This window comes from Blennius ocellaris, assembly GCF_963422515.1.
Source record: "Blennius ocellaris genome assembly, chromosome: 11".
NCBI classification, from domain to species: domain Eukaryota; kingdom Metazoa; phylum Chordata; class Actinopteri; order Blenniiformes; family Blenniidae; genus Blennius; species Blennius ocellaris.
Genome location: NC_137660.1, coordinates 20,094,413 through 20,104,799, shown reverse-complemented (window position 1 = coordinate 20,104,799; position 10,387 = coordinate 20,094,413). Strand labels below are relative to the sequence as shown.

The 10,387-nt window shown below is 40.3% G+C and overlaps 2 protein-coding genes across 2 annotated transcripts; both read left to right on the top strand.

Moving 5' to 3' along the window:
- Positions 1–873: 873 nt before the first annotated feature.
- lrrc61 (leucine rich repeat containing 61) lies at positions 874–3,827 on the top strand. The gene is made up of 9 exons (XM_080505110.1): positions 874–989; positions 1,831–1,926; positions 2,032–2,178; positions 2,291–2,351; positions 2,701–2,786; positions 2,875–2,940; positions 3,154–3,222; positions 3,435–3,560; positions 3,662–3,827. The coding sequence occupies exons 1-9, from the start codon at positions 962–964 to the stop codon at positions 3,766–3,768; spliced, it is 786 nt and encodes a 261-aa protein (XP_080361236.1). The 5' UTR covers positions 874–961; the 3' UTR covers positions 3,769–3,827.
- A 1,360-nt stretch (positions 3,828–5,187) lies between these two features.
- Positions 5,188–10,343, top strand: idh3a (isocitrate dehydrogenase (NAD(+)) 3 catalytic subunit alpha). Its single transcript, XM_080504343.1, has 11 exons — positions 5,188–5,255; positions 6,515–6,577; positions 6,696–6,779; positions 7,027–7,141; positions 7,704–7,891; positions 7,985–8,118; positions 8,196–8,298; positions 8,405–8,469; positions 9,036–9,120; positions 9,243–9,395; positions 9,468–10,343. Exons 1-11 carry the CDS (start codon positions 5,229–5,231, stop codon positions 9,549–9,551), a joined length of 1,101 nt encoding a protein of 366 aa, XP_080360469.1. The 5' UTR covers positions 5,188–5,228; the 3' UTR covers positions 9,552–10,343.
- Positions 10,344–10,387: the final 44 nt, after the last annotated feature.

Genomic DNA, 10,387 nt, shown 5'->3' with positions numbered 1-10,387 from the left:
AATGTCCATTTCTTGTGTGTCTTGCCCCAAACAAACCTCTTCTGCTTGTTACTTTTCCTTAGTTGTAGTTTGGTCATAAACGCCTTATTCACGTGGTCTCATCTGAGCAAGTGATGTAGAGATTTATCTCGGCTCTAATGGTTAGTGGTTAAAATGTTGGTTGGCATGGTCACCATATCAGGTTAAGGTGTTGGTTGTGACGATTAACCGTATAAAACATCATACGGTAGTCATGACAACCAACATCTTAACCTGATACGGTTGGGATGGATGATAGATGAATAGATAGAGGAGAAATGCATGGTATCCAGCAGCTCACAATATAGTAAGAAGAATTGACAATTAAATACACTAAAATGTATTGGATATAATGAAAAGGGTTGAAATTATATCGTTTGTCTAATAAATGTAAAACTTGAAAATGTTGACCTTGGCTTTTTTTTTCTATTTTGAACCTGAAAAATAGGAGATATACAAAAGCATTTAGCTTTTTCAGATACATATCTGCGGGTTGTAGGTTAAAAAATGAATACACTTCATTTGTACGTACAATTTCCACTCGTTTTCACAATGTCTTACAACATCGTGTCACCGAAATCCAACTTTTGAGTCTTGTGACAAGAAGCAAACTTTGAATTGACCCAGACGACCTGTTGCACGGTCGCGTCGTCATCATCGTGCGTGGAGGAGAAGACGTCTCTGCGGGCTCTATGGGACCCGTGTCCGGGAGTTACGCCTCCCCCTCCCTCCGACACGCGCGCGCTCAGACGCCGCGGTCCATCTCCTCCACCTGCCAGCACTCAGCGCGAGTGTCCTGGACTGCTCTCCCCAGGACAGATGACAATTTCACACCTCCCCCAAATCACCAGAGCACTGCCTCCCACCCGCGTCCCTTCACTTCGCCCCCGCGTCTCGTGTCGGTTCCGCAGCGTGAAGCAGCGCGCGGCTGTTGTCGTTCGGGATGGACTCGAAGCGCGAGAAGGATCAAGGTAAGTTTGGACGGCGGATAGCTTGTTGCTACGCTACGGCTAGCCGCTAGCTGCCGATGCTGTGGCTCGCTGAGCACCAAGCTGGGGGTGGAGAGCCTCCCAGATGTTTATGTAATAGTTGTGTCATCACAGGGGGGAGCAATTCTGATTTAATTAAATAACCCACCCACTGTCATCCGCGCTGAATCATCCCCCCCCCCCCCCCCCCCTGCCCCAGTGAATTCACCCAGCTAGCGAGCGACCGATGCTAACAACAGTTTACGTTTCGCTCCTCCGAGGCGAAACTAAACACTTTGCACTCGTGCAGGTGCCACGCAAAGACATGCACCCTGCGTCTCCACTCATCCATCCACCGTCTGCGAAAAACAATGTACCTGCGCTCTGAAGCTGACATAACAGCGTGTAAATTGGGCTGGAGAACAGACTCCACAGCCTCATTATTTTTGCAGATTGTGGTTGTTCTTCCTCTCTTGGGGGGGGGGGGGGGGATTTGAACAGGCTCGCAGAGGAGAATCCATGTGTGGCGCTGACATTGCCTCAGGACACCAAACCAAATATAACTCTTCAGTCCCTATTCATGCATGCAACTGGCGTTATAATACCTTTCTGTGTGTGTGAGTGTGTGTGTGTCTGAACTGGCAGAGCAGAAGCTGCACTGCAATTCATGGGATGCATGATTTGTTGTTCCCTCTTCAGAGATGATTACACGGGCTGTTTGCTTGTTCCTGCGCGAAATGAAGTGACATCCAGCCTTTTCGCTCCCGGCCATGCTGACTCAGAAATATGCAGTGGAGGTTGTAAACGTGCTGTGTGTTAACGCTGCAGTCTGCCATCCTTTCAGATGCTGACTGCGAGAAGATAACATCTGTTCTGCTCAAGTCACGTACAGGGGAGTTTGATCTGGAGTCCATACTGTTTCTCAAATTAAGAGGTCTTGGTAAGATAACAAAAATATATCTGTGTGTGTTTTTCGGTAAAAAAAAAAAAAAAAGAAAGAAAAGGCTTTACTGTTTACAGTTTCAATTTGTTTTTGATCTTGTAGGTATACGTGACCTTGGATGTATTGGGGAATGTGTAAATTTAGAGAGACTGGACCTCTCTGGAAATAATATCACAAATTTGGCTCCTCTGTCATCCCTGTGGCTCCTTTCTGTTCTCAATCTGTCTGCCAACAGGATCTCTAATATAGGTACGTTTCCTTTTTATAGCATGAGCGTCTTTGGTCGTTATTAACAAGTGCATTTCTGTTGTGAGTGGACAAGTTGTTACTCCGTATTTGTTATTGTCTTTGTGTTTTGCAGAGCCTCTGCGCAGCTGTGACAATTTACAGACCCTAAATGTGGCTGGAAATATCATATCCTGGTACGATTGATCAATTGTGTCCCGAGAACCATGGTTTTCCAAAGTGTGGGGGGCACCAGAAAGCTTGGTGGGAGTTATGTAATCTTGATAATGAGAAATAAGATGAGGGTAAACAATGATCTTTTTTTTTTAAAGATTAAAACACACCATTTTTGCAAGGAGAATAGATATTTTTTTGTTTTTCTTATTGAGCTTTTGGGCACTATAATTGCAGACTGCATTCACGATAACCACTGACTTTTAGGACCAAGAATGTGAATATATCTATAATTACCATGTGAATAAAAGTATTATTATTTTTGTTTTACAAATAGTCCTATTTTTAAGAGAATGCCTTTTTTCCCAACAGCATTGAAAACCTACGCTGCCTTGCTTTGTTGAGAAAGCTAGAAAACATACGGTTTAAAGACAACACGTACAATTACTCCAACCCAGGTACCGTTTTATGATTTTATCTCCAACCTTTCAGATTTATTAAAAAGTATTTATATACATGTTGGCAAACTTAAAATCTCTGTATCAGTCTGCAGGAACGCTTCATACAGAACTGTACTTCACGAAATGTTTCCCAACATCAAGGTGCTGGACGGTAAGATTGTTCTTCTCCTATTTATTCTGTGACCTTCTTAATGATATATTAGTTATTCATATATTATAATGTAATTACATATTCGTCCTGCTCACTTGAGATCAAATTGTGCAGTGTGTGGTCCCTGAAGTACACTTAGTTTGACATTTAATAATAATAAAAAGAATATAAAACAATTAAGTGTTTCTTACTTCGAATGTGTTTAAATTGAAGGTGAGAGAGTTGTTGGACGTGGGAGTGACTTGTACCAGTTATGCAAAGACATTGACGACACTATCAAAGGTATCCATTTTTTTATACATATATATATATATAAAACCTGTTTGTGTTCAATAGCTGGTCACACAACATCCTTCATATTGTTTTTATTCGAAATAACAAATACACACTTCCACAGCATTGCCTACATTTTCAATTATTTCTTTACTAATGAAAACAATCTAACTATAAAATGTGTTGTTTTTCTACAATTTTTCATTTTAATGCACAATTAGCTGGTGTATATAAGAATGGACAACTTGTGGAGCATCATGACTGCAAACCATGGGTGGAGGACAATTACTGGGACATAAAAAGGTCAAACAATGCCATTGTGGAAGAAGCCTACAAACAATTCAATGGTAAGAAGTTCCCTGAAAGATTGTAGTTCTATGTAATGTAACTTGTCATTTGCTGGGGGGATTATTTTTTTCGGTGACGTTCCTGTTGTTTCTTCGTGCAGATGTCCTTCATGAGTGTCGCCTCCTCAACAACAGAGCCACTCATGTGATTTCACAAACGGAGAGATCCATGAGCCTGAAGAAGCAGCCAAAGCAATACGCCATCTGAGCGCGGCTATTTTCCACCTTCGTGTGCAATATTTAGCAACTTTTATTTTTGTTGTATCATATACCGTCCATGACTAATGTACTGTAGGCTTTTGAAAGGACCACATTCTATCCAAATGCTTGATAACTGTCATTGCCAGACATGTGCTGTGTGTTGCAGGGTGTGGTATTTGTTGAAACTAGACGCATCCTATGCTTTCAGCCCTGGCTTAAAGAAAACCTTTACCTTTTACTGACGGCCCTCAAGTTTGGTTCGACAATATCTTTACTTGCACAGTGTGCATCTTTGTACCATGTAGCTTGCATTTTTGCTCAGAGCTATGCTGCTTAAGAGTTTCTAATCATGTTCAGTGATTAAGAGCTTTTTCTCCATTTTGCATCCTTGGATAGTTTGGGGAGTTCTTGTGAAACGCGCTGTGTGCTTTCTTGATATGTTGACTTTTTAGCAAAAAGCGATTGAATGATTAAATCAGCTGTTTCTACTTGTTTTATACCATAGAGTTTATTATGTGCGAATTCAACTTAAATAAAATGCTTACTCGGCTTCAAAAGTGTAGTTTTATCTTTTCACATATTTATAAATTGACTGGAGGAAATTTGGTGACTACACACATGTACACACACACATGAAAAATAAACATGTCTTTCTTTTACAAAAGAAAAGTGGAAAAACATGCAAGCTTCACAACAATAATGGTATAAACGTTTCATTTGAGCTAACGACTTCCTACATTTGTCTTGAATAATGCCAATATTAAAATTTGAAAGCTTAGAATTCTGTAATCGATATCCATGGATAGGAGGTGAGAGTAATAATTAGTCAAGAAATTTGACAAGTTAAGCCTAGATTTGCAACTCACTAGTTGGAAAATGTGAGATTATGTTTCCAGAGACTGAAAATGGTCATATTTTGAGGTGAATTATTGTGCACCCACGCCCATCAAACAAAATATTAAGCCTTATGTTGCACGAAAAACACAGTCAGTATGGGTTCAGTATCACCGTATATTGCCCACTGGCGCTACCTGCTGGTGGGCAGTGGTCTAACAAGCAGGGAAATGTAGATCTAAAATTAGCAATGTCAGACAGTGTGTTGTCGTAAACTGTCTCTTTTATCAAGCAGTTTTGATTTACCTCTCCGTATCTCCATGTAAAACAGGTGAAATTTATAGTTTTTGCAATGTAACACGTCGGAATATTAGTGCTACTTCCGAAATGGATACCTCCAAAATAAGAGCCAAGGGAGTCTTAATAAATTGCTATTTCCAAAATATAGAAATTGAAATAAATGAGACACTGTATACTTAGAACATGCTGCGACGAAATAATTAAAGTGAAGATTGATCGCGATGGTACCAGTGCGGTACAGACGTTGTAATCTGGTTTTGTTTTGAAAGTTTACAGCGGATATCCTGTGTCCAGCTTGCGCGCTTCAGCTGTGTCGACCTTGGCTAGCTCAGGATGGCAGGGAAAGCGTGGAGGTCAGCGGTATGTATACGGAAAAACTGCAAATGATGCCCTGAATGGTGAATGATTAATTGCATGTACTGTTGTTCGGATTATATTTTGTTATGGCAGAAACTGTGACTGTCGGTCACATAGCCGGAATCTGCCGAAATCCCAGAAACAGCACAATGCTATCAGTTAGCTCACGGCTAACTCACCGTTCACTTGCTTGTAGTTACTATAGCAACCTCGCCCCTGACTGCTATGTAGCTCGCTGCTTAGCTAAATACCTGTTTCATCCCTTATTACTACTATATTGCACTGTAGTAAAACATTTAACTTGAATGCTTACGTTGATCATGTGTCTGAAACAAGCTACGTTATGGAAACGAATGTCTATCATCTACAGATACTTAATCTGCTAAGACAGTTGGGTTTTTCGATCAATGACAAGGATAAAATCAAACCACAGGAAGTAAGTCGAGCTTATGTAAAACCCTTCAAATGCTGACTGTTCTTGCTATATTAGTACAAGTTAGCAGGCAACATCCCACAGTAGTGCTGCTATTCGATTGTGAAAAAAGCCTTGTCTTTTGCACTGTATTTTTTTTCTTCAGTCAGAGCTTCTCTGCTTTTGCACTGCTGCCATTAATGCGTTGTAATCTAGCAAAAATGAGCATTGCATGATTTTATATATTTCCTTGATCTGACACTTAACGAAATAGATGTTGATCAGAGAGCTTGACCTTCTAAATCTGGAGGGTCAGGTCAAGGAGACGTTTAAAACATGCAGGGCTGTGGCCTCCAGAACCAGGCTTAAGAAAACATTAGGGATTCATCAGCTAGTCACTCTTATAAGAAACTTACCTAATTTTTCCTTGCATTCGTTGAGATCAGACTGTCCAGTTGGCAAACCCTTCAATAATGTTTCAAGATCACAAAGGGCCTTCATTTTCACACTTTCCTTTCTTTCAATTGATAATAAATTTTTTCCATGACATAGCTGTGAGCAGCTTTAGATATAACATTTTTTACTTACTAACAACCTCTCACACGCAGATCTGATCGACTTATCTGTCCATTTCTCCATCATGTTCACAGTTATGTTTATTTTGTCCTAAAGATTGTCATAACCCATCAGCTGTGAACAGTTTGGGTCAAGAACATCACCAGATTGTTTATTCTATTAAATTAATGTTATCAGATTAATTTTTAAGATGTTTTATTTGTTGTAAAATGTTGTAAAAATTTCCACTTCAACAGTTTTGTGATGTTTGTTTTTTGGCTTCTTCGATTGACAGGTGTCCCGGGTAGTCGGTGCTTTCAGAAATGAGGCTCCTCAGTCTCGGACGTTCGTCCGTGGGGTATGTATTTATGTAATTCTCCAATATTACTTGTTGTCACTTTGTGTTTGTGTTGCATTGAAATTATGCATTAACTCTGGGAATATTTTCTTTTTTTAATCTTTGTTTCTCCTCCCAGATGCAAACCGTTACTCTAATCCCTGGTGATGGAATTGGTCCGGAGATCTCCTCTGCTGTTATGAAGATATTTGAGGCAGCTAAAGTGAGTAATGAAAGCGGAATAATAAAATATATAAAAAAACAGTAAAGATTTATCTTACCATGAACATTAACAAGCCAACCTATAAGGCTGTAGTAGACTATTCAAATTAAATGAGGAATTCAATAACTTTTTGGATTTAATCCTAATAACGAAATTAAATACTAATTATTAGTATTTTTCCATATTGATAAAGGCTTCATAGAAACTAAATCACTGCTTGTATTGACATATAAACACTTGTTTTTAGGCACCAATTCAATGGGAGGAGAGAAATGTTACTGCAATTAAAGGACCTGGTGGGAAATGGATGATTCCTCCCGATGCCAAAGAATCAATGGACAGGAACAAAATTGGCCTAAAAGGTAACTTGTTTAGTTTCAATTTTTACAATTATAATGGGTCGAATTGTCTGTGCTGAGATGATTGCTTTTCCTTCTAAGCTCTCTGTTCATGTAGCTCTTGACTCATTTATTAAGCATCGCACATAGTCTGCCATTCTAAGAAACGACCAAGTCATAAAATGGCCTTAAAATATTACTCACCAAAAGATTTGCCACCTCGCAGTGATTGGTGGGCTTGTGTGTCTCAGTGACCCCTGGAGCTATGCTGGGCGGAGGTTTGTCTCCTGGTGGAGTCACACATGCCAGAGAGGTCAAAGGGTAGAGGCTTGACGACGAGTGAGTTTCGGGGTCGGACACAGGAGTAAAACTCCCGTTACGTAAATGGAAATAGAGGAACTCAACACTACTGGGTGCAATTGGCTTCTTGACCTCTTCAACAGACAAGGGTGGTGATCCTTTGTTGCTTCCCAACATGCCTGATGGCATTCATGGGTTTGACTGACTGACTTATTAGTTTTAGTGTATCCTTCTTTTAAAAAAAAGGTATTTCTGTACTGAGAGGTAATAAAGTGGTAATATGCAGGTCCTTTGAAGACGCCGATAGCCGCTGGCCATCCCTCCATGAACCTGTTGCTGAGGAAAACCTTTGACTTGTATGCCAACGTGCGCCCTTGTGTGTCCATCGAGGGCTACAAAACCCCCTACACCGACGTGAACCTGGTCACCATCAGGGAGAACACTGAGGGGGAATACAGTGGGATTGAACATGTGGTGAGACTCTTTAAAAACAAAACCCGTCACAAGACACACACAGATTTCATCCTTCTGTCCAAGTATTTGAACTACTGATGCTTCTGTTTTCAGATTGTCGATGGAGTTGTACAGAGTATTAAACTCATAACGGAGCAGGCCAGCCAGCGCATTGCAGAATATGCTTTCGAATATGCTAGAAACAATCAGAGAGCCAGTGTCACTGCCGTTCACAAGGCCAACATCATGTAAGTTGTGTTCCAGTACATAATAATAAGCCTTTTCATCAAGTGTATTTGCTGACATGAAGTGACTGTCCACTCAGGCGAATGTCAGATGGACTTTTCCTGCGAAAGTGCAGAGAAGCGGCTGAGAAGCACAGAGATGTGAAATTCACCGAGATGTACTTGGACACTGTGTGCCTTAACGTAAGTCTCACGTTTTCACCCTTGTATTAGTTCGCCGTTGGTTCAGATGGGTGGTAAAACTCAGCAGTGGTGATGGAAAGGAACTTTGTTTGTACAACACTCACAGATGGTGCAGGACCCCACACAGTTCGATGTGCTTGTGATGCCAAATCTGTATGGTGACATTTTGAGGTGAGTAAAGATTCCAGTGAAGAAAAAGGAGGCTGTGTTGGAATCAAGGCAGCAGTCCAATTTTTTTTTTTCTCCTCCGCTTAGTCCACATAGGTTTGTGGCGACGCCTTCCTCCAGCTCTTCAGGGGTATCTCTAAATTTCAAGCTGATCACTCAGATAAAAGTCACTGCAACTGCCAAAAGATGGAAGGAATGTTGGCAAAAATCACTCACGGTTTATGAAAATCTGTATTAAAGGACTTTGTTGGGGAAAATTGAAAAGATCCTATCAATCTCTGAAAATTCTTTCCACTCAGAAGTCAGGCCCCTGTGCCACATGCGACCCTTTTTGATCCTCCCCCAATGGACCCGCAGCGGGTCAATACAGACGAATGAATCAAATTAAAATGAATGTACATAATGCATGGAATTAGACGAGTTTGCTTTATTTGTCCATTTAGTTGTTGTTTTTTTTCCAGTGTATGAGACTCTTGAACAAAGTTAAATACTGCCATATTACTGAAAGACCAAGGTTAATCCCCCCAAAAGCCCAGATCCCACTTTACCCAATGTGCTTGTCATTGCAGTGATCTTTGTGCTGGATTAATTGGGGGTCTAGGAGTGACCCCGAGTGGAAACATTGGTACCAATGGTGTGGCCATATTTGAGTCGGTATGTCTGGTTTCTTCACACGACTGCTTCTCCACATGTTTACTGACTGGCATTAATGATTATCGAGTGCAGCGTTTTACAGAAGCTTTGACCACATCGATGGATTGTAATTTCCTCCTCAGGTCCACGGAACCGCTCCAGATATCGCAGGCAAAGACATGGCCAATCCCACTGCCTTGCTGCTCAGTGCAGTCATGATGCTGCGACACATGGGACTGCACAACTATGCCAACAACATTGAAAAAGCCTGTTTTGACACCATTCGAGACAAGAAGGTAATCTTCTCGACTGGATTGACAAATTTGGTTTGTACAGATTTCTAACACTTGTGTTGTTTTATCTGCAAGGTTCTCACCAAAGACCTGGGAGGAAGTTCCAAGTGCTCCGAATTCACAGAGGCAATATGTCAAAGAGTTCGGGATGCGAACTGAGAAGATTCTGGTCGGGTCAGGGGTTTATTGTTTGGGTTTTAGTTACCGTACTTAACGCAATGTTGTATCCGCACACCAAAATATGTATTTAAAAAGAGCTCAGGAACTACAGAGCCTGAATGTTTTATTTATTCTCTACGCACACTCTCCAAGCGCTGTCTTAAAACCTTTGACCAACAGTTTCTCGAAACATGATAGGCATACTCTTTGTGATGATTGTGAGCTGTTTGTGGTGAATTTCATGTACTCATTGGCTAATCTTGACTTTTAGTGTATTTGACATAATTTTATTTTATAACGGATGATTTGAGAAAACACAATAATGAATCAGAAAATCAAACTAGCTTCTCCTTATATGTGCTTCACATCTAAAAGAACATTTAAGCATAAGCAGGCTTCAACAATTGCAAACTTTACAATATTTTTCAATAGCTGCTCTTTACATGACAATGTCATTCCTCCTGCAAATGTAATGGATGTTTGTTTTTGTTTTTTTTAAAGGAAATGGATTTAGCAATTTCATGCCCGAAATTTCAATATTTTAAAAAGTGATTCTTATGTGTCATAAAGCAGTGCTGGAGATTACATGAGAGGTTTTGGGGGGGTAACTATCCCAAAGAAAACAATACACAGAACACTCAAATTCCATGATGAAATTCAGCTAGAATAATTTAAGAAGTTAAAATGAATTGTCTAGCTACACAAGTTCAAGAGAAATATGTATGCATGTGAGAGGATGTATTGAGTGGCTGAGAGTGTTGGTCACGATTTAAAATATCAAATAAAACATCTAAAAATGTATAAAGTATTGTTTTTGCTGTTATTCTTGAATCCTT

Excerpts from the sequence above, each read along its gene's own strand:
- lrrc61 (XM_080505110.1), top strand. The coding sequence starts at position 962 with ATGGACTCGAAGCGCGAGAAGGATCAAG. Across the intron at positions 2,179-2,290 it reads CAACAGGATCTCTAATATAG|AGCCTCTGCGCAGCTGTGAC; the intron begins GTACGTTTCCTT and ends TGTGTTTTGCAG. Across the intron at positions 2,941-3,153 it reads CAACATCAAGGTGCTGGACG|GTGAGAGAGTTGTTGGACGT; the intron begins GTAAGATTGTTC and ends TTTAAATTGAAG.
- idh3a (XM_080504343.1), top strand. The coding sequence starts at position 5,229 with ATGGCAGGGAAAGCGTGGAGGTCAGCG. Across the intron at positions 6,578-6,695 it reads CTCGGACGTTCGTCCGTGGG|ATGCAAACCGTTACTCTAAT; the intron begins GTATGTATTTAT and ends TTCTCCTCCCAG. Across the intron at positions 8,470-9,035 it reads CTGTATGGTGACATTTTGAG|TGATCTTTGTGCTGGATTAA; the intron begins GTGAGTAAAGAT and ends TTGTCATTGCAG.